The following is a 24,462-nucleotide window of genomic DNA, read 5'->3' on the forward strand; positions in this document are numbered from 1 at the left end:
TTCACTCTATATTGAAACGTCATTCATCAAGTTCCTGAATGCTCCGAAAGTCGTACAGCATTCAAAAATATTTACTTTTTTATGCAAAAACTAATCAAAATCTTTAACAAAACACAACTCTAGAGTTTTGAATTGTAAAGGTCCAATTAACATAGGAAACTCCACAGCTTTAAGGATCTTTTTGAAAAAAAAACTCTAGATCTGATTACGACTGTTTAGAGTTGAAGTACTAGGTTCTATCTTATTCAGCCAAATATTTATCAAAACAAGCAATAAGTATCACCAAATTCTTAACACTTTATAACAGTTATGTTACGGCCAACACTTCGACGTGCTCGTGCTATCTTTTGAACGTTCCGAGAAAAACGCGTTTCAATAAATAAACAAAACGGAATATCAAACATGTTCTGTTTGGCAGACCATTGGTCAGTGACCAAATTGTGCATTGTCTTAAAATGTGGTTAAAGCTGGTTGCTGGATTCCCAAGTTACAATCAAAAAGGCATACTTACAAGTGACAAAATGTCCTCTGACTAACTTCCATTTGGACAGTTGTCGCACTTGCAGAATGTGACAAGATAGCACGATCAGATTGCAACTACTTTCTTATAAAGAATGACAACATCACACGGAGACTGCATTTTTTTTTTAGTGAAAATACTCAGACATTTTAAAAACGTAGCTGAAAACACGTACAGAACAACTGAAAAATTTGTTAACTGATTTGAAGGTCTCGGGACCAGAGAGCCCACAACTAAAAATATTTTTCAATGATTTTTTAAGATGTTTCACGAAACATATCCAAAAATAGGGAATATTTTTTAACAGGATAATGAGAAAGGATTTTTTGACAAAAATGTTATCGAGATTCGGTACAATAATTTAACTTAAACCACCGTGCGTCTCCAGCAAAATGTACTTGTAATTTATTTTGATGGAGAAGCATTGTACTCTGTGTTCGATTGCCGTTTTTTCGAAAAAAAACATATCTCAGAATCCTGTAATAGTAGTTTATGCAACAAGTTGCAAAAAGAGGATTTTTTCAGCACGAGTCGTACATTTATCCAACGAGGTTCACCGAGTGAAATTTTATGTCAAATTTTCATGTATTTTGTCAATAAATCTTTTAAATCAAAAAAATGTTGAAAAGTGTCACTTTTCGAAACATGTGCTGAAAAGTTCAACTTTTAAGCACCCATTTGAGTGCTGAAAAGTAGAACTTTTCAGCATTTATTTTGAAAAGTGTTGCTATTCGATTCTGTTATTTTTGGTACAGAAAAGTAGGCTATTTCGTCGTTCAAGAATGACAGGAAAAGTAAGTAGTTTCACGACGGGATTGCAAATTGAATATTTACCAATTTTGGATATCCTAAGTAACATTTTTTCCCAGGAGTACTACAAGAGCTCTTCAAGATAGCTACAGCATATCAGTTTGGACCGCGGTAGGATAAAATTCTCTTCAAAACTTCTTCATGAGTTTGGAAGAGTACTTGAAGAGAGTGTTATCCTACCGCGGTCCAAACTGCTATGCTGTAGCTATCTTGAAGAGCTCTTGTAGAACTCCTGGAAAAAAATGTTACTTGGGATGTTACGTAAAGCGTTACGTAAAAATAATTCCATCTTTTAAAGAAAAAAGCTTTTTGATCCCGAGACCTTCAAATCAGCTTGTTTTCATTCGATCTGTAAGTGTACTCAGTAGGGTGCCCAGAAAAATTGACCACCTGCTCCGAAAACGGAAAACGTTTTTTTTTTTGGGTTATTTTAAGCATCTATGTAAGTTTTGAGCGAAATTGGATGAGATTAACTCATTGATACTCGAGCCTAAAGTTGATGAAAAAAATATTTTCCATACAAAAATGACTTTTTTGAATAGCTAATAACTTTTCAGGGTCAACTCTTACAGCTTTGGTATGTTGTACAAAGTTGTAGAGCATTAAATTTCCAATAAGAAACTCACGTTTGGGAATATTTTGATGAAAGAAGTGCACCGTGCAGACCAAACCGTAAGAAAGTTGGGGTTTCCATATATTTTTCGATTTTTCCCATACAAATTTCACCTCCGAGTATCAATGGGTAAATGTTTTCCGATTTTGCTTATATTTGGCCCAGAGTCCTAAAATAGCTCAAGAAACAGTATTCTGCTTGTGGAGCGAGGTTTTGAAAAAAATGTCCATATTTTGGGCACCCTAGTACTCAGCTATAATCTCAGTTTTTTTTTTTTTTTTTTTCGCTAAAAGCCCAAGAAAGATGATTATCTTTTAAAGCGTGATAAGCTAAAATTGGCCTTGGTTGTTAGGCCGTTAAATCATTCCAGGTGTAGGAGTTGTCTCCATGCCATAAGTACAAACAACACACCAAACCAAGCCTACTCCGGTGGAATCGCTGGCGGCGGTTGGACTCACAATCCAAAGGTCGTCAGTTCAAACACTGGGGTGGAAGGTTCCTTGGAGTAAAAAGAGGTTTGGGTGTTCTCCCCATTCAAGCCTTCGGACTCCTAGGTTCGAGCAAAAACTTGCAATAGAGACTACAAAAGACCCGGGGGTCGTTAATGTGGATGGCTTGATTTTGATTTGAAGCTAAAATTGGTTGAGCCGCTCCGAAGATATCAATTCTATTTGTTTTCTATAAATAGTTAAAAGCGCTTATTTTTGACGGTTAGGACCACCCTAACCATCAAAGTTTGACAAAAAAAAAGATAAAATAAAGTAAATACGTCAAATGCTGTATCAAGTAGGCGAATACTCGTTTCACTCCTAATCCAACAAATTGTTAAAAAAAAATATTTTAATTCATTCTGAATGGCATTTTTTCCAATCAAATTTACATCTCCAATACTTCTAACTTACGTGAAATTTTCCAAGGATTCCGAATATGACAAATTGTGACCGAAAAGTGCCGCTATGGCGGCCTACAGGGCAAAAAATAACGTTTTGAAATGTTTATTATAGAAAAATCGAAAAACAATGAGAAAAACTGCGATCGGCCAAGAAGTTAATCCCGTGGGCTTATAGTCCATGAAATTACTTATCTTTTGACTTATGGGCGTTGGAAGCTGTTGCAAAAAGATATTAGGGTTTAAAAAAATCCATTTTAACAGCAATTTTTAAAACCTGGATGTCTATTGCCCATTTTGAAGTGCTTCAAAAGACCTTTCGAACGCTTCTAAGAGAGTTGGAATTGATGAAGTTCTACGGAAATGCGAGAAATTTTAAGATTTTTTATGTATTTCGAACTCAAACTTCCCAAGTAACATTTTTTTCCAGGAGTTCTACAAGGGCTCTTCAAGATAGCTACAGCATAGCAGTTTGGACCGCGGTAGGATAAAATTCTCTTCAAAACTTCTTCGGGAGTTTGGAAGAGTACTTGAAGAGAGTTTTATCCTACCGCGGTCCAAACTGCTATGCTGTAGCTATCTTGAAGAGCTCTTGTAGAACTCCTGGAAAAAAATGTTACTTGGGTTCAAAGCCGGTTTCACGCCACTCCCCTTTGTCGTAGACAAACAAACGCTGAAAGTTTCATCCAAATCGGGGCACCTCGATACGACCTTTAGAACAAACCGAACAATATTTAAAAATTCTGCAGCTTTATAATTTTCTTTGAAAATTCGGGAGCGATTTTTTTTAGCGTGTTCACCTCTTCTCTTGTTCGCTCGTAGTGAAAATTCACAAGAGAAAAATATTTGTTTTGCAATTTCTCCATTCCTGGCCTTATACACGGAAAGGGGATCGATCGCCAAACCAGCGACCGAATTTTGCTGGGTTGGTTTTGCTAATATCAGCGAAATTTTTCTCTAAACCAGCGAAATTTTTCGCTGAAAAAGGTGGCTGCGCGAAATCAAATCCAGCAACTTGGTTTCGCTGGTTTGTTATTTCCGAAACGGTTTCTTTTCCAGCGAAAGTTTTCGCTGGTTTGATACACATCCTTCCGACAGCCGTCATAAATGTTTGTTATTGTTCACGTTCGGAAGCGATTTGTGGCAATCGAATTGCTTTAGGGGTTTTTCTAATCTAATCTAATCTAATCAGACCCTAGCGCAGCCAATCTTTCGAAGGGATCCTGGAGAGTGCCTTAGGTTAGATGACGCCTAGCACTCTTCTTGTCATTTATTAACATTTGTAGTGCGCCATTGCATCGGAATGCATTGAAACAACACAAGCGTTAAAGCGGCCAGGCCTACTGCGTAAAGCCGTATCGCAGAGATGACTCGTAATTGGGTTGAGTTTGAGCACTGAGTGTTCGAACAACAACACAATTCTGAATCGACAGGGGAGGAAGAAGCGTGGGGACACACCACCATACGCTCCGAGATTTTGGTTGTATTCGTTGGGAGCACCATGCTAAGAAGGTTTGGTACTCCGGGACCCTCTGGGATGGGACATTGTATTTCCACGAATGCCCTGGACACTATTTGCCGTGGTTATAGCGCCACAACTCGCTCTCTGTAACAGTATTCCTAATTCCAGTCCACGCTCACCAAGTCGACATGGCCTAGTGGTTAGCATTTTTGCTTACCAATCCAAAGGACGGGGGTTCGAACCCCGCCTCGAGCGACTTTGATTTTTCGTTCATATTCATCATTTCAAATTTATGTGTTCTTAACTTTCTCGTTGGGAGCAGATGGGCATCGAACCCAGAACCATTCGCTTACAAAGCAAACACCGTAACCAGTCAGCCACGGCCGCTCCCTCCGAATTGCTTTAGGGGTTTTTTCAAAACAAAAAAAAAAGCATGAAAAAGTTCTGCATCAAGTGTTCAGCATTAAAATACATACTCAACAGGTGATGGTTCTTTTCAATGAAAAGAAGCACGTTTCCATAAAGTTCTCGCAGCAGAAAAATACGGTGCAGTGAAGCTGGAGATGTATTTGTACTGCTGCATAGATGAGTGCACAAATTGTCGCAGCTGGCAGCAAGAATCGTAGGCGAGGAACTTGACCATGGCCGCGGAACAGTTTGTGCTGTGGCAAGTAAGTACAACCTGGTTTATTTTGGCATAGGCTTCTGCCGCCAAAACAAAAAAAAAAAAACAAACGTCGGTGATAAAAAACGCTGATCCAGTGCAAAAAAAAAACACTGGTCCAGTGGAAACATTCGCTGAACCAGCGGATTTTTTGCCGGAACCAGTAGAATAATCTCCTGGTTGATTTTGGTACGAGCTGCTGCCGCGGAAAAAAAAACCCGGACGTCAGCGATAGAAAACGCTGATCCAGCGTAAAAGAACACTGGTCCAGTGAAGAAATCCGCTGGACCAGCGAATTGTTTCCCAAAACCAGTACAATAATCTCCTGGTTGATTTTGGTGCCCTGCCGCTTTTTCCAAACCAGCGAGAAAATTTTCTGATTCTAGCAAAACTGATCCCCCAAACAGCGACATTTTTCACCAAACCAGTGTTTTTTTTCACTGGTTTGGTAGAATTTCATCGGTTTCCAAACCAGCGAAAAAAATTAGCGATTCTAGGTAATTTTTGTGCAGGCTGAGAAATTAGCGACATTTTTCGCTAGTTTTAGCGAACTTTATCGCGATTTGGCGATGGATCCCCTTTCCGTGTAATATTTCAAGAACAGTAGTCGTCTCCATCAAGAAATATCTAAACATTTACCTTGGATTCCTAAATAGGGACCAAAATTACCCCTTGATCAAAATTTTAAGAAAATCTAGGAGGATCCGGGGAAATAACTGTGTGAAGAATGGTATTGTAATTTTGGTATGATATATGAACAAAAATAACTTCCTTCAGCCAAACAACTTTTGCTCTACTGACTCGAAAACCAGATCCACTATCGCTTAAATATATCAAAGACACAAGAAAAAAAAAACACGAAAATAACGAACGAGAACAGTCAAAACAAGCAATCTTACGAGTATAAGTTAGTCATCCCCGTGTACGATTCGAAACAAGAGAAGAAAGTTACTATAACCTATCGCAAATGAAAAACGGGCAATACGAATAGTTAGGCAAAAGTTTAGAACTAAATTTCGTTCTCCACACAGCAGTTCCATCCAGGGTGACACTTAACTTGCGAGGGACCCTTTCGACCAATACACACCTGTTACCTGTAAATATGAACCAGCAACATTTGCACCAAAGTCAATCAAAAACCAAACTGAAAATTTCCATTTCGTTGAAGATTGAGCTGAGAAACTCCCCGTTCGTTCGATTCCGTGGGCAACAAAGAAGATGTTTATGTTTCGCTGTTGTTGATGTTGAAAATTATACCAAATAAAAAAAGAGGGTTCCACCGAAATTTAAGGCACACAAAACCCGAACCGTTACCGTATGTAGAAGATAGCAATTAGTGTAAACTCGACGATAAGAAAAACAACACTTTGGAGGGCTTAGATTAGGCAAAAGTGAGAAATTCCAATAAATCCACCACCACATATCCTTAGCGACCTAGGGCCAAACTCTATTAAATGTGTGAGAATGAATCAAACCAAAGGAAAACGCTTAGTGTTTAGAATAGAAAACACTGTCCTTCCCCTCTGAAAAAGATGCCCAACAAGTAGAAATAGCAGTGTAGTGTAGATCGATCGCAGCTGGTAACAATTACCAGCTTAGTGCTACTCTGACAAAATCCATGTTTAGGCGTTAAGTTTTAAGGTGATTAAACTACTTGTTAGGGCACGGTGGGCTTCTATGATAAATGAGTTAAAAAAAACCCGTTATGGTGAATGAGTCTCAAACACACAAACACGTAAATATATAAATATTGAAAAAATGATACTAATATGATTATGCGAAAAAGACTGATTACTGTTTATTTAAATGAGACGTGGTGAATACTATCAGTGACAAGTAAACCAGATTGATGACATTAATTTAGCACAAACAGGCAAGCATTTATAGGGAAACGCAGCTGCAAATGATAGCAAAATTTAGAGGAAATGAGAGTAACCTATGGAAAGAAGTATAGTTTATTTATATGAAAAACAAACAAATTATTTTTTCTATTACTAAAGGACAAAAACGTCCTGTGCTCACAGACACAAAAAGTCACCGCGAACAATCCTGATGATACAATTGTTACTATGAAACCAAAAGGAAACCACTATAAAATATTACTAGAACTTTAAGCAAACGGACAGCCAGTGAAAACCAAACAATTCTCAGTTGGTCCTCCTTTTCTCAGAATACAGGAAATGTGTGCAGTAAAGTTAAAAAATAGCAAAAAACAACTCTATTTTGTACATGGAAACTTGGAAACCCAACTCTATTATAGCAAACTGGACAAGTGACACACTTACACAAAACACAAACTCACAGATAGGTCTATGATTGTTCTTTGTTGTGAATAGTTTAAAACAACCAAAACAAAAGCGAAAAACAAAGCTCTAAATACAGCTCGATTTGAAAGACAACCTCGTTGGCAATTATTTACAGAAGCAATATTGAGAAACCTTCGGTTCAATTTTCAATATCCAAATCGAATGAAAATAGCCCCAAGCCAGTTAATCAGAAAAGGTTAATTTGTTGTCACGGGAAAAGAAGGGTTTCGTGTTGATTTTCTCCCTCCCTCGCTCGAATTGAATGGAAGAAAAACTTTGAATAAATTACATCGATTTCGTCCCTTGGCGAGCCAATCTTTGCTGTTTGATTGGAATCGTGGTAGGAAACGAAAACAAGCAGAATGATTTTTTCAACCTTTAGTCTATGTCCTCTCTGTACTTCCACATTCCCCTCATCATGCATACTTTTTACTTAATGCCCACGCATTTTCCAAACTGTCACTCGTCCGTCATCCGATTTGCAACTCGTTTTTCTTTCTGGCGCCACTCTAAAACAACAGACGGGAAAACGGCCCCAGAAAAAGCATTTGGTCACTTCCATCACAAAGCGTTTGCACGAATCACACATGACAAGGGTACGAAAAGGGGATTTTTGATGTTATGTTTTTATCCCTTTACATATGTTTTTGTTTTCGTCTCGAGGCGTTGTAATTTTAAAACCAATTTTTAAATTTTGATCATTTTATAAAAAATGTTAGACCAACAAGTTCCAAATTTTGATTTTTTTATATATTTAAAATATATGTGCTTATTTGTCATTCCGTCATTGGATATCTTTATCGACTTGTGTTTCAGACTTACGTCATTCTCATTCATTTAAAAATAATAACAAGGTTCGTAGAAGATGCAAATAAGGGCACATAACTTAAACTAAAACAAGAGTGTATCCCTTTCAAACCTTATTTAAATAACATTTAAGTGAAAGGGATTTTTTTTTTTTCTGTCTGAGTAATCTACCACTGAAACCTGATTATAGGTCTATTGTAGGATTGCCCAATTTACTGTTGTTGGGCCTTTCTGTTGACTTCGCACGCAAACACCATTGTATTGGGTGAACGCGTGTGTCGACCAGCCGAAAAGCCGTAACTCTTGTAGACCACCTTCCATGCGTTCTTCTTTTATATTGTGCATCGCTAGAACCAGAGCAGTATTGTATTGCTATATAAGCTCTTCTCAGCGCGTGGCCAAGCTTCTTACACAGCACTGCTAGGTTCTGAGCACAACCTTTGCACCGGGTGATAAATGCTAGGCGATTATTTGCACTCGAAAAACGCTTGGAAGGTTGGGCCGGGGAGCCAAGGATTTGAACCCGAGTTTTTTCACAAGCAGGAATTTGCGTTGTAAAGCAACCGCCTTACTCGCACGGCTGCGGCTCCCTCAAGTGAAAGGGATACATTCTTGTTTACAAAACATATGTGCCCTTTTTAAATGTTAGGCTCCAAATGCTTCAACAAACAACATTTTCATAAAATCATTTTTTTATCGATCTGTTTATGAGAAACACACAAAACTTCCACAAAACTCAAAATCAAATTATTCGCTCTACGGCATTCCCTTGGCGTTCTCGATTGCGAGATTCCTACTCGAAACTAGGTGTCCGATGTAAACAAACAGTCTATCCCACTCCCTCTAGTGACAGTTCACGATGAGTATGAAAGGGATAGGATGCTTGTTTACATCTACAGATTCGCCCTATTGAAAATTTAATACGGAAGTGAATATTTCTCAAAATTATCAAACGAGTTAAATTCTTCAGATACTATAGTTTCAGTGATGTTTTTATTGCAAAAAATACACAATCCTTTTATTAAAGATTAGAAATTTAATAATGTTTTAATTCTTGACTGGACTTTCCCATTCATCAACCAGCCAGAACCCAAAGAAAGAAGGGAAGTCGTTGGAGAAAAATCGCGCCATTAAAATTTTTAATGAGCACCCATTGTGTAAACGTCAAGTTGACTGAAACTGAACTCGTCCTATTTTCGACGACCCCCGTTGCCAGAGAATTTGCGTTCGTGCAGCCTCCGAGGGTGGTGGTGATAAAATTAGTTACAAAGTTATAAAGCTGCAAGACAGGTTTGGCGGAAGAACTGCCGCTGCCAACAGATGAGACACTCTTCCGGGTGAATAGGCCAGCTTAATTATGACGGATCCCAGACGCTGAGCTGGGACTTGGCTTTCACTTAATAAGGGTGAGGGTACCTATTTTGGGTCTATCTACGAAGAATTTGCGGGGCAAGAAAATACTTTGTAAAGCACAGTGCTAGCACAAGTTGCAAAGATTGTTTGTATATATCACACCAAGGTGAAGGAGATGTAACATTTAATTAGTCAATCACTCAGGTGAGGGAATTTTAATTTGAAGTTAATGTTGCAGTCATTTTGAAACTTTTGAATATTTCTCATCGCAAAAGCCGACACTGATGAGAGAAACTTTTTCACCGTCAGATTATATTTGATTTTCTCCTACCTTTTCTTTTCAGGACGACCAGGAATACTTTGAAATATTTTGACTTTGACAGAATGAAGCAGGGAGTTAAAGCCAATTTTCAAATTTAAATGCATAAAGTTTTCTTCTAAATAAACAGCAATCTATTGTACATTCATCACAGCTGAAACCAAGCTTTGTTTGCAAATACCAGAATCCGAATTCCACTCAACCTTAAAACAACTCACGATGCAATCCATTCCCAGCATCAGTAACCATCTGCTATCATGCTGACTTCATACCGACCAGTGAATCCAACGCAACCGGGTGAGGACAAAAAGGGCTCCGGAATCCTCTGAAAAGCTTTCCGTCCAACGTCCAACCAAACAACGAAACGCAGCTGAGGTTCGCCTGCTGAATGCAAACTATGTTCAGCGCCAACGATGGTGCGGTTCTGGGAACGGATATCGGTCCAAAATCGCCGATACATGTTGCATGTGCATTGATGCGAAATCTTAGAAATACCCTCCGGTGTAAACTACACGGCGAACGTGCTGTTCAAGGAACGTAACGATAGTTGAACCTGGATGGACTGTTGGCATTAGTGGTATTAGCGAAAACGTACTCTCTTAGCACGATTGCCATTGCACACTATCAACCACAATAAATCACAACTCATAATAGTAGTTTATGCAACAAGTTGCGAAAACAAGATTTTTTCAGCACGAGTCGTACATTTATCCAACGAGGTTTACCGAGTTGGATAAATACGAAAGGTGCTGAAGAAATCAAGTTTTGCAACGAGTTGCTTACAACATTTTTTGCAATTCCGAAAAACGCTTTTTGAATGGAATTTTTGTGTGTGAAGTAAATTCAACGTCAAAACAAAACAATACTGAAAAATGTAACTTTTCGATACAAGTGTTGAAAAGTTGAACTTTTCAGCACCCATTTAAGTTTATGTTAACAGTAGTTTATGCAACAAGTTGCAAAAAGAGGATTTTTTCAGCACGAGTCGTACATTTATCCAACGAGGTTCACCGAAATCAAATGCGAAAGAGGCCCAGTAATCAAAATTCTTAAAACGAATAAACTCGTGCTTAGTGGACCAAATAAGCAACTCTCTACGAAATCGGCCGATTTCGACAATTTTTATTTTTTTGTATTTTTTTATTTGACTTAAACTTTGTGAGGGCCTTCCCTATGACCAAATAAGCTATTTTGCGTCATTGGTTCACCCATACAAGTCTCCATACAATTTTGGCAGCTTTCCATACAAAAAATGGTATGAAATATTCAAACAGCTGTAACTTATGAGTAAATTATCCGATCTTTTCGAAAAAAATATTTTGAAAATTTTTAAATCAAGACTAACATTTTAAAAGGGACAAACATTGAATATTACGCCCATTTAAAATGCTAGTCTTGATTTAAAAATCAACAAAATATTTTTTTCGAAGAGATCGGAAAATTTCACGAATTTTTCATGTTTAAACATTGAAAATCGAACCATTATTTGCTGAGATATGGTCATTAGAAAATGGTGGGTTGTTTTGGTGAGATTAAGAAAACTTCAATTTTCGTGTTTCTTTTTCTTAAAGCGGCTCTATCTCAGCAACCCGAGGTCCAATCTTCAATGTCTCTTAGACAATTTTATAGCAAATTTTCTGAACTTTTCAAAACAAATATTTTTGGAAATGGTCACTATTTTAAAAACTGCAAATATTTCGCTAAAATCAAACTTTCGGTGGCTATATCTTGAAAACGGAGCCCTTTATCAAGAAATCTGTACAGTACTTTTCGATTGCAAATTCAATTTTGCATTAATAAATAATGTCAAACTTGTTTTTGCATAAAACTTCGATTTTTTCAAAAAATCATCATTTTTTCAAAAATTCATAACTCGGCGGCAGATTTTTTGACCATGTTTCTCTATGGCTCAAAAGTTGCGGATTTTTGTCCCCTAAAACATATAAAAAATCTCGAAAATAAAAATATACGTATTTTGGGAAATTGAGTTTTAGGGAAAAAAAGTTGATTAAAAAATCTGCAAATTTTTTTTCCGTGTACCAATTTTTTTTTCTCAAAAGTCCTCAACAATACCTACAACTTTGCCCAAGACACCAAATTGATCAGAAAATTCTCTCAAAAGTTACAGCTGTTTGAATATTTACGTACCATTTTTGTATGGACAGCAGCTAAAGTTGATGGACCCTAGATGATTTTTGCGGTGCAAGTGGTTATTTTTACTGGATTCCTGGGACATTTTCAAATAAGTTAAGTGCATTTTGAAAGGCCGCAAAAAGCCTCCGCTCTAAATACAGACCGATTTTCAAGAAAAAATGTTAAAAAATGAGTAATTGGGGCAAAATGGACCCTTTGCCGTTTCGTGCGGTACATGAATCCATCACCAATCGATTCCCCGGATTTTTTTACATAAGAAACACTATGTTTTATACCAGGGAACCAGCCGCGTTCAATTAAGTCCGATTTTGGGTTCCATTTCGCCCACTGTGCAACGTTTTTACCTAGGTATTTAAAAACGTGAGTTTTATAGAAAACCTAGATGTATGGGTATCAAAAGATCGGAAATTTTATGCCCTTTTCGATGCCACATAGGTTGACTTAAAAATTATGGACCGGTTCGAATGCCGGCGGATTTTCCGACGACGTAATTCCGGGTTGGTACGAAATTCCAACGAAAAATCTATTCAATCGATACAAATACCCCCAAAACGGTGTTATACCCACTCCAAAATGTTTATTTAGCAATTCTATGGTAATATATTGACATTTAGTTGAATTAAAAGTTTGCAAAATTAAGTTTAGATAAGTTTTATATAGAATTTCCAGAGTTATATAAACTTTTATACTAAGTAGTTAGTAAACTTTATATTCAATCCAAATCATTTTTTTAATCAGTCAAGGATGCCTATTTGGAGTTGGGAGACTGGATTTATAGTGATTTGTCAACAAATAACATTATTTATGTTAATTTTTCGAAAGGTGTACAAACTTTTTTTGCACCTTTTTTATTTTCGTAATAGTATTTGTTATATAACTTTTAATAGAAATCATCTTTTCATGAGCTGTTTGTATGTTATAATTTAGATTTTAAAAAGAAATTTGAATTTCCACAAAATGGTGCCTCGCTATATTTTTTCAATTAAGAAATCGGAAATAACAGAGGTATCAAAACATTTATTTCTTGATTTAAAAAACTTCACTGCATTGAACAATACAAATCACTCAACAAACAATATTACAAAGCGCAAAATATTAGTGATCGTTTCATTTCAAGCATTTATTAGTTGCATTTACATAACGAACCGTAAATCCTTATCCCGGGCATAACAGTTACCAACTCATAATCCATGAAAATTGCATACATTTCATCCATTCTTGCAAGGAGTAAACAACGGTACAAAAGTAAACCCCTAACACAGACAAATAAACTGCACACTTTTTTTTCTCCATGCTACATTGAAGAAATTGGAATTGTCCTAAAGAATCATAACTGTTTTCTATGGAGTGCTCCTTTTGCGTACACATATGAACATACCCACTTCCCACTTAGTGCTTCTACAAGAACTTCCAGTTCCACATGAGTGAAAGAAGAGGCTCTTGAGTTAATCCAGCATATGGTGGAAAATTTAATTAAACTTGTTCTTTCCTCTTTCCACACAAACACACACACACACACGCATTTGTGTGTGGTGTGATCCTTTGAAATTAAGCAAACCTTTCCGTATGTCTACCACGACGGCATTCCATTTTTAATTCTACTTGTTTGCGTCCCTCTCAAATTCCTTCAGCAAAGTGGCATGGATAAATCTTCATTTTAATGGATGTGAAAAATGGGATTTACACGTTCTCACACACACACACATCATTTTATGTCGAAATCAATCCTTCGCATTTGAATGCTTTTATCACAAATAATTGCTTGTGGGTAGCACCATTACAAAAAAAAATACATTTGAGTTAATACATATTCAATGTCAAGCATTTGAAAAAAGTTTTCAAAAGCGGAAAAATTTAAGTCAAATACAAAACATTAAATATTTTCATCAGTGTCATTCAAGGAAGCACCCATGATGCATCCAAATCGAAAAATGGAACTCAAATTGAAGAATGTTTGAAAGAGGCTTATTAAAATGTGTACTCTGCTTCTTTCTTCTTTCGGAACATAACAAAAAAAACACACATAAATAACTGAAAGCACATGTAAGTAGCTGGAAGAGGAAACCTCTTCAATTTCCTCGTCATTGTTGGCGCAAAATGTGAATGAGTTTTCCTCCTTCCAGAAGCACACAAAATGGTAAACGAATTTCCATACCAAAAAAGGTTCATTGAGCGTGTCACTTGGAAATTGTCAGCAATATTTGTTTTGTCAGGTGAGTTGAGTTTAACTTTATTTTTGAGCAATTCCAGCTCAAATCAGGATTTTTTTTGGTACTTTTGTACCCGACCCTCTCCGATTTCAATTGAACTCGAAAATAACATTGGAGAAGGGCGTAGGTTATTTAAATATTTTTGTATTTTATAATTTGAAAAAAAAACACTGTATCTCGAAGCCGTTGCATCGTACCAAAAAGTGGTCAAAGACAAACTTGTAGGAAATAAGTCGAGCTTTACGATAAAAATACACTTAAATAAAAATACACGCCACTTCTATGAGATTTTTCAATTTTTATGTTTAAAAGTTAAATTGAAAGGTGATGTCACGATTTTTTTCGTTCAAAATTTTTGAGGAAATAGCCTAAGATGTTACAAAATGACTCACGAAAAATGCAGGATGGTATTTCTTTCCTAAAAAAATACAAAAATTATTTACTAAAACTGTTTTTCTGAAAAGTGGTCTAAACATCAAAATTTTCAAAATCCGAAAGTGGGAATCGATTCCTCAGACAATTTTACATAAATGTCTTTATATTGACCATTGTTCTATGTCCAATCCTTGTGAAGATACAGCGGTTTTAAAAATAAAAATGTTGAAAAAATAGATTTTTTGGCGGTTTTTGGCAATTTCAATATGACAGACTTGATTTTTCAGTCTCGAAAATATTTTTACCGGAAAGCTCGTTCAATTTCCTATAAATTTGCCTTTGACAGCATTTGAATTGGATGTATGGGCTCACAGATATAAGCTTAATTACATTCATAACTGAAAAAAGAATATTTTTTTCAGTGTAGTAGGAACTTAGATAGTAAAAAGCTTACGTAAATATTAAAACTAGTCAAATTAAAAAGCTGTCAAAGGCAAACTTACGAGCTTTCCGGTAAAAATATTTCTGAGACTGAAAAATCAAGTCTGTCATATAGGAATTGCCAAAAACAGCCAGAAAACCTATTTTTTCAACATTTTTATTTTTTAAACCGCTGTATCTTCACAAGGATTGGACATAGAACAATGGTCAATATGAAGACTTTTATTTAAATTTGTCTGAGGAATCGATTCCCACTGTCGGATTTTTAAAATTTTGACGTTTTGACCACTTTTCAAAAAAACAGTTTTAGTAAATGATTTTTGTATTTTTTTAGGAAAGACATACCATCCTGCATTTTTCGTGAGTCATTTTGTAACATCTTAGGCTATTTTCTCAAAAAAATTGAACGAAAAAAATCGTGACATCACCTTTAAATTTAACTTTTAAACATAAAAATTGAAAAATCTCATAGAAGTGGCGTGTATTTTTATTTCAGTGTATTTTTATCAGAGAGTTCGTCTTATTTCCTACAAGTTTGTCTTTGACCACTTTTTGGTACGATGCAACGGCTTCGAGATACAGTAATTTTTAAATTATAAAATACAAAAATATTTATATAACCTACGCCCTTCTCCAATGTTATTTTCGAGTTCAATTGGGTCCATATACACAAAAATGGCTTATATATGCCTAAGATAACATGTCTAAAAAGTTTCATTGAAATTGGAGAGGGTCTTTTATTTTATTTTTATTTTATTTTTTTATCGTAGATTTGGTTGTTTGCCACAGAAACTATTTTTCCCCTTTTCTTCCTTGGCCTAGAAACCATGAAAAATCCTGTACTGCAATCGATTTTTCTAGATGACTCCAAATAAAAAAAAAAGAAAACAGGGGAATGTACCTAGAATTTGATCTCATTTCAATAGAAGTTAATAAAAATCAATGGATTTTTTTAATAAGGCATTATCTTCTAAATTCTAAAAAAAAATGAAAAAACGTTAAACATACTGGCATGTTTTAGCAATAATTCAATATTAGCTTTGATCTACTTTATAAAATATTTTGTATAATAAAACAATAAAACTTTTTCTTGTGAATAGTTTTAAGTCAGATTCAATATGAAATGCTTTAGATTTCAATGGTTTTCCGGAGAAGTAGAATCAAATTCACTGAGCTTAGAGGATTTTGTTCCCCATGTTTTGGGGTGGACAACCAAACTGGTAGACAAAAGCCACGTCTTCTCTGTAGCAGATTTCAATTTGGATTGAGATTTTCCGTTTCAATTTGACAGCGAGTGTGGTTTTTTAGAAGTAGAACAAGGCAAAAGGTTCTGGCACACAGAACTGGGAAATATCCTGCGGTTTAGTTTGAAATGCTTGACTGACGTTTAAAATTGCTTTGCATTAATAGCCCTGTCGTATTCCTTTAAAAAATGGAAGTCTACCAAGAACAACTAAATTTGGTCAAATTTCGTTATATCAACCTAGAAGATGTCTTTATTTCATAAAAAGCAAACATTTTTCTGTCACCTTTTCTCTGGCGGAAAGGATAATCAAATAACGTCCGGTTTTACTTTGTCAAACAAACGCCACCCAAACAACCGTGCGAGCAGTACCTTAATCCATCAGAGTGCGACCCTCCCCCGTCGGGCAGGATGTCCGGTCGTCTGTGAACACGGGGTGGCCACTTGGGAGCAAAGTGACCATCTCTATGTCATATCACTCGTCGCGGCCCTGACTCCTGTTAAGGGGCAGCTATTCGGGACTGGCTGCCATGTGGAGACCCTCTGTCGCTGCTGTTCCGTCAAATTGAAGACCAATTTGTTAGCCGTCAACGGAAATTACCTGCTTCACACTTTTCCAACGGTGACCTGAATTTGGATTTATTGGAAACCAAATTAGATTTTTTTTTATAAAGGCCAAAGAATTTGAAATGGAAAAATTTCTTCGTTATTTGATTTGTCTTTACAATCATATAAATAAACATCGTGTGTTGCCAGCAATCCATTAATCATGTCGCACCAAGCTCCTTCTCAACGTTAACATATTTTTTTTTTCACACCAAAAAGGAGAGGAGCCTCCAGAGAGCCTAACTTAGAGACGTTTTTTATTTACTTGCTAAAACCCAAACGGAAAGGTGAAAATTCAATTTATGTTTCTTTTTTCACCCGTTGAATTGGACATATTTATTGGACACACAATGAATTGGAAGATGTGACCCTTTTGACTTTTTTTTCTCTGTTGTAGGCATTATGAAGTAAAGTTATTAGATTTTGAAGAAGGTTTATGTTTGGAGACGAAAGCCAAGGTTTCCATCATTTTTGAAACGAAAGAAGAAGTTTTTAATTGTAAAAATTGAAATTGAAAATTGCAAATTTTGGGAAATCTCAAGAAATACCCTCATGATTCTTTAGGCAATAATAAGTAACTGTGGCAATTTTGAGACAATTCGTTAAGGTTTAGGGGTCGCTTTTTATCTTTAAAGTTTATATACTTGAAAGCATACAAGGAGTATATATAAAGTATATAACAAAATACTTTTTCCTTAAAAATCACCAAAAAACAGAACCAGCTATGATCATTTGGCACCCTTCGGAAAAGTTGCAGGGAATTGAATTTCCTACAAGAATCTCACACTTGGACAATTTTGGGCGAGACCCGCGCCACCTGTCAGAAAAATACTGATACAATGTTTTTCTGTATACATTTTTTTTCTCAAAATTACTTAGCACAGATATTTTTGCTTAAGGGGTTACATACATGTAAATCAACAGAAAAGTCAGAGGCTGGTGTGAGCACAAACTAAATTTTATTTAAAATCTGTTTTCAGGGAATTAAAAAAAACATTTTCATCTTTTATCAAAACAATTTTGAAGACATTTGGTTGTATCATTTGAAGTTAGCAGTTTCAAAAAACTGGTGCCACGATATCTCAACCCTGCCTTGACCAAATCGACTCAAAATTTTAGTGAAGAATCTTTAAACCGGTCTTGTGTGCATGACGAAGGCTGATTTTCAAAAAGATAAACATATTTTTGTGTTTTTCATATAAAAAATCGCCAGTTTAAGATTTTTGTATTTTTATAAAAAACAAAATTTCAAAATCGGGCTTCGTCATGCACACGGGATATGTCTTGTGAGTCTTCACTCCGAATTTCAGCCAATTTGGTCCATCCAATCTCGAGATATCGTGGCACCCGTAAATAATCTCGGTGTTTCGAGAAAAACGCTCAGAAAGTTTGACAGTCCGCTTTGCGCACGGCAAAATGATGAACTTAAGGTGAAATTCCAGAACAACCTATTTGGGCTTCTTCTTCCTCTTCTTCTTCTTGGTATCATCATCGAAATCATCAATCATTTTCAGAATGCATGTGTTGGTAAAACTGTCACACATACCAATACAATCCTGATCTTGTTTACAAACACTTACTTATTGTTTGCTAACAAAAGTAAACATTTACAAAAAGGTTAATTCATCTAGCAGTGGGAATTGGCTGATGCACAAAGTGATTTGTGATTTTTTTTCGATAAGCTCTGTCTCCTTTTTGCACACAGGTGGTGGTTGAGTGTATTGCGATTTGTAATTTGTCGAATTGTTTTTAATTCAATACTCTGATTCTTTATAGAAACTGATAAATAGAACTAAACATTTTGTTATCAGTACGAAAAATTTCGTTGATTTCGGCAACGAAACATTTTTGTAAATTTAACGAACCCAATTTCGTGAGCATATTTGATCACTAATACAACCAAACGTAACTAAATTTTAGTGTTTTGTACAAAAGGATTTGTACTTTTTAATCTTCGTAGCTTTACTAAAAATATGTGTTCATTGTACAACATTTTTCGTACCGTTTTATTTGTTGCGGCGGAATTTATTCACGAAAATTGTCGTGTTAGTTACGAAACTATTTCGTTAACTTTTATTTTTGTAGCTTTTACTAATAAATGGATAAATGTTACGAATTATTCTTTTTATATGGATTGAATATGGCGGGCAGATTTGGAATATAATACCTTTATTTCATTTTATATTTCTTTTGCAATACATATAAATATAACTTAATTTTAAAACACTTTTTTGAATAAAATAAAATCGTTTTCCTGCATTCTCATTATGCACCATTTCCTGCTCTACGGTGCGCATCTGTTCTTCGTTTTCCAACGGGAACTTGGTTACGCTGGCATGGTGGCCACCATCTTCCAGGGCACGTCCAGCAGGATTCTTTGTTCAGGTCAGCCAGAAGATGCTCCGACGGCTCATCCAGCAACACGTCACACCGATTCGCAAATCCTCGGCGAGAATGATGCGCGAGTGCATCTGCTTTGTTCAGTCCTCGCCGGCGAGAAACTACGAGCGCGACCGGCCGACGTCCAGGATCTGGAGCACCTGACCACCATGATAAGTGCGGCCGAGGGTCAGCTACTGGAGGAGAACTACCCGTCGTTGGTTTCGCTGGCCGGTGCGCTGCAAGAGTTGTCCCACTTTTTGGTAAATTTGGCTCCAACCAGCGGCAGATACGAGGACGATGAGGCGAGCAGGAGTGATGTTTACCGCCGGATCTACGTACTCGTCAAAATGCTATCCGATAAAGACGAGGGGGTCAAAGAGCGGCAGGCGTTGTTCTGGCATGTTGGCCACCAGCTACAAAGGCACGTCCAGCAGGCTCGTCATCGTTCAGGTCACCCGGATGAGTTTGAAGAAGGTTCTCCTGGACGAGACGCGACCTATTTTGAGAAAAATATGCACCGAAAAGAACAAAACCAAATCAAAATTGGAATCGAAGGCAATTTTTTCAAAATTAGAAGATCGAACTTACCTTACCTTTTGAAGCTCCACAATCAAGCAGTGCAGTGGAGTTGATTCCGACAAGTCCTAATTATTTTTTCTCGATCGCGAACGGTCATCAAGAACTTTTTTCACCGTCGATTCCGCCGCTATTTTTTTTCGCTCTTAGCTGCTTGACAGTTCAGGTTCAGTGTTTTTGTTCGCTCTCTGTTTTCGCTGTTTTCCCCTCTAACTGACAGTTGGGCTGTCTGCAATAGCAGTGAGGCCAGGCCGATGGTGACTAAAAATCCTTGTTGTTTCTTTTTACTTTGATTGCTTTTTTGGCCAATTGAATGCTGCCTAAATATTTTTTTTATCATAAAAAAATATATTCTCTTTTTTTTCCAAACTCAAATGTTTGTGTTTGGTTGAAATTAGAATAAAAAAAACTTCTTGGGTAAATTTTGCTGATTTATTTGACTGGCAACACTTAGCACACTGATTCATACACTTTTGGATAGGGCTTGTGCCAAATTAAACTGAGGCACGAGGCTTTGTTTTAGCACGGCTTTTTCAAATGTGCAGTGAGAAATGATGATTTACCAAATAATTCACACACACTTTGAAAGAGTAGTGTGTACGATGCGTACAGATAAAGACAAATACAAAGATAATATTTTCGGTCGGTTGCTCGGGTTCTGGTAAAGTCGGCAAATTGTGATAAAATTGTACTTTTTTGGCTCGTCAAAACCAGTGTTTCGGAAAGTTTTTACCATAAAAAGATGTGCTTAGTGATACCAGACCGATTCGCCCAGAGAGATAGGCAGAAAAATATAAAATAAAGTGGGGCTCAGATTTGAGAAGAAGAAGTATATTTTTCGGGAAAAAGAAGAAACCGTGGTGCAATTTTTAGTGACTCTAATTTAGACTGAGTTTTTGGAAGTTTTTGGACAAAATTTGTAGCCAATCTAGTGAGGAAGGTAAATCATGGTCATACTTGGTTGGTGATAACGTTTGGAAAAGGTAGGTGGCAAAAAAGTGAGTCTAGAGTCGAATTTCTAACAGTGGAAATTTTTCGTTGCTGGGGTCTAAGGTAAAAAAACCAATCATTAATGAGAATTAAGGGGCAGTGACGGCAGCCTTTTCCGCCATTTTTCTGTTGTTTTGGAATTTCACCTTAAAATCGTCTCTAACTCAGTTTAATCATGTAATATCTTCATGAAACTTTCAGGAGTGATTGAAAATCATCATTTGAGTGGATTCAATAAATTTTCTGTAATATGAAATTTTGTGATTTTCTACATGTATGTAACCCCTTAAGGAATCGAGTCAGAGGTTATCCCTGATGCTGATTTTTTGCCTTTCTCACCTTAGGTAAGGCTATAATCTTGCTCGGAAAATGAACATTTTTCAGAAATGTCGTAGACCCACGTTCATGCATACATGCATACAAATGTCTGTGTGTGTATGTGTGTGACGAAAATTCTTACTCAGTTTTCTCAGCACTGGCTTAACCGATTTAGGTCAAACCAGTCGCATTAGACTCGGTTTAGAGTCCATACGTCGCTATTGAATTGTTCGAAGTTTCGATAATTAATTCAAAAGTTATGTATAAAAATGTGTTTTCACAAATATCCCGATCTCACTTAAATGCATGTAAACTATGTCCGGATCCATTATCCGACCCATCGTTGGTTAGGTAATTGAAAGACCTTTTTGTTAGGGTACTAAAAGTTGCGTATTTTAATTACGAAAATTTTGATACCCTAGGGGAAATTCTCGTATGTTTGGCAGGTTAAGCACTCGCGTCTAACTCCATCCAATTTGCTGATTTTCACTATTTAAACAACTAATTTTGGAATGCTTTTGATAGAAACTTGCTTGCTCACTTCTTATTGAGCTATTTATCACTCGATTTGAGTTGAAAACGCTCTTAATTAGGTTTAATTGAATGTCAAAGTTCTGACCTGCCAACATTATAGACACGCTGAAATTAGATGCTGTTCCCCTAACATGTATAGGTCATCGCTGAAATTTTTAAGTTATCGCAGTTTTAGTGAAAAGGTTAATTTTTTGCCGATTTCGTCATTTTCCTGGTGTTGGGACGGTGTGGAGTTTATGGACACGTCCTTATTGCGTACCGTAAACCGGGGTGACTTTGATAGGATTTCAATTTGTTTTTAGAATATTTTCCAACAAGTAAGGTTTTTCTCAAGATTATTATTTTTAAAACATGTACTGGGGTAGGCCACACAAAGTCCATGCACTATTTCGGAAAAAAATTGTTTCAATAATGTTTAAAAAAAATAGTTACGTTAAAAATTCTTAGTTTTAATTCCGGGGTGACTTTGATAGTCATAGTTTTTCTTGTTAAAATCATATTTAAGATGTTCAAACTTTATTAGTACGCTAAATGTACCATCACTGAAGTAGCTGATATAGTTTTTAAGTAAATGTTTATATTTAGTTAACTAAGTGTATAAGCTTTTTAGCAAAATACATATAAATTTTAGGCAAATTTTTTAAAAAGTCGGAATTTTGCCTAAAATTTGTTAAAACTAGTTTTGTTTGTAAAATTATCGATTATGTTGCATTTTATACTGAATTCAAGGCACGAATCACAAGTTTTCACATTTTACATGAAATTTGTTCAACTGAAATTGCCTATAAATTTGGAGATTTTTTTAATTGTGTTTCAAAAACACATATTACTTATTATTTACAAACTTTTTTAACCTTCTCCTAGTGGAAAATTGTCCAAAGAATCCGAAAATGCATTCTGTTTTCCGATTAAAAAATATGTTCATTGAGAAAATCATGACACTTTGAGAAGTTTAAAATAATGACTTTCATCAACATTTTCTTAACGATAGTTAACTAACTTTACAAGCTTGTCAAAATTTTATGAAAAGTTCTTCTTGAGGTACTTTGAACACTTCTCTACCACGGTCAGTATGTTTCTAAACCATTCCTTACGTAATTTAATTGTACTCTTCATTTTGCGGAAAAATCGCAAACCTATCAAAGTCACCCCGGCTATCAAAGTCACCCCGTTTTACGGTACATTCTGAAGAACAATACGAATGTGAACCTTTGTGACGAATATAGATCTGACGATCACTCTCTTCTTCATCCAGCCACCGTCCTAGACGGTTGGTCTGAAGTGTAGTGCAAGCTATTGTTTTATTTCTGCTGCTATCCGTTGGTCATCTGGGAACCTCCCAAGTAACCATCCAGCATTAATAAAAATCATAAATCAGTTGCTAAACAGCATTCATCAGCTAATCAGTCGTAAAACGGCAAAGATTAATGCAAATCAGCTCTAGAAAAACTGCTCTGATAAAAGCCGTGCGTTGTGGGAGGTGGTAATTAGGTATAGTGATTTATTAGGGTGTGTGTGGGGATGATTTAGGATTATAGTAGGTATGAAGTTAGGATGTGTGTTTAGTTGAGTAGGTTTGTTATTATTTAGAAGAGAGGTTATAGATGTTGAAAAATATGAATTTGTAAATGAAGGTGATTTGGGAGTTTGATTTTTGTGATTAGTGTGAGGTGTTAGTGGTGAAGGAGGGAGTGTAGTGTGTTAGTTGTTTTGATTTTTTGTGGATGGGTTGTTTGGTGAAGTTATGTTAGATGTGAGTGATGGTTGATGGGAGATTTGGTGGTGGAATAGAAAGGATGGGGGAAGGTGTAAGGTTTGTTTTGTTTTGGGGTGGGTTTTGAAAGTGGGATTGGGATGTGGGAGGGTAGGGTTGTGTAGAAGTTGGAAGAATATTGCTAGGGTTTGAGGTGGAGAAGATGGAAGTATGGTATTGTTGGTATTATAGAGATTTGTAGAGAAATTGGTATGGGGGTGGTGATGTGGTTTTTGTTATTTTGAGGGTTATTTGTGAGTGGTTGAGGAATTTTTATTTGGGTTGGTTGAGATTTAATGGGGTTTTGATTGTTTTGATGTTTTGTTATAGTAGGTGAGGTATAGTGTATTGGTTAAGGTGGTGTGAGATTGTTATTACGTGTTTGGGTATAGGTTGGTATATGGTGTGGTTGTGATATTTAAAGTATTATTTAATTTAAATTATGGAGGGTGGGTAAGAGATATGGTATAATAATGTTTTAGAGGAAGGTAAATTAGTGGTATATAAAAATTTTTTATGAAAATTATTAGAATTTATATTTTATATTTAGAGTGGATAAAGTAATATAGGTGTGGAGGGTATGGGGGTGTGGTTTGGTGGGAAAGTTTGTGAAAGTTTTTGTATAAGGTAAGTAAATAATAGATTAGTTAGAAAGATAGTTATATTTAGGAGAGAGGTAAATGAAAATAATGGGAGGTGGGTGGAGGGGGTAGAGGAGTAGATTTGATGGGAATTGTGGAAGGATTGTGTGGGTGTGATAATAATTGATGTTTTTAGAGGGATCATTGGATTTGGAATTTTAACGGTCTTGAAGCAAGGAGGTGTTATTTTGAAAGAATAGTATTTTTATATAAAGTAAGTGTTAGTAAAGAGCGAGGAAAGGGAGAGAGAGAAAATATTTTTGCTCCTCCCATTTTTTTGACATTTACAGGGTTGGATCGACAACAGTAGGGGCCCAGGTGTAAAACAGAATTATAAAGTCCAAAACCAGCTGCAAATCGGCTGTAAATGCGCTTTTGGTGCATTTTTAAAAAATTCTTAGCTGTTATGCGTAACACTAAATGCGCTTTTAGTGCTGAATAATTTCCTGTTTTAGTGCTGATTGGTTACTTGGGCTGTAATCAATCAACGCAACGT

General features: G+C 36.2%; 2 protein-coding genes across 5 annotated transcripts in view; both read left to right on the forward strand.

Moving 5' to 3' along the window:
* LOC120428674 (dopamine receptor 1) overlaps positions 1-9,903 on the forward strand; it is a 344,147-nt gene extending 334,244 nt beyond the window's left edge. For all 4 annotated transcript variants that reach the window (XM_052706195.1, XM_052706196.1, XM_052706200.1 and 1 more), the window contains exon 8: positions 9,769-9,903. In XM_052706195.1, the coding sequence (XP_052562155.1) occupies positions 9,769-9,798 (30 nt within the window). In that variant the 3' untranslated portion in view covers positions 9,799-9,903. The remainder of the gene's footprint in view (positions 1-9,768) is intronic.
* Positions 1-24,462, forward strand: part of LOC120427162 (zinc finger protein 497-like) — a 324,949-nt gene that overhangs the window by 94,423 nt on the left and 206,064 nt on the right. The gene's annotated exons all lie outside the window — the stretch shown is intronic.

The sequence above is a fragment of the Culex pipiens genome, chromosome 1 (assembly GCF_016801865.2).
Source record: "Culex pipiens pallens isolate TS chromosome 1, TS_CPP_V2, whole genome shotgun sequence".
Classification (NCBI taxonomy): Eukaryota; Metazoa; Arthropoda; class Insecta; order Diptera; family Culicidae; genus Culex; species Culex pipiens.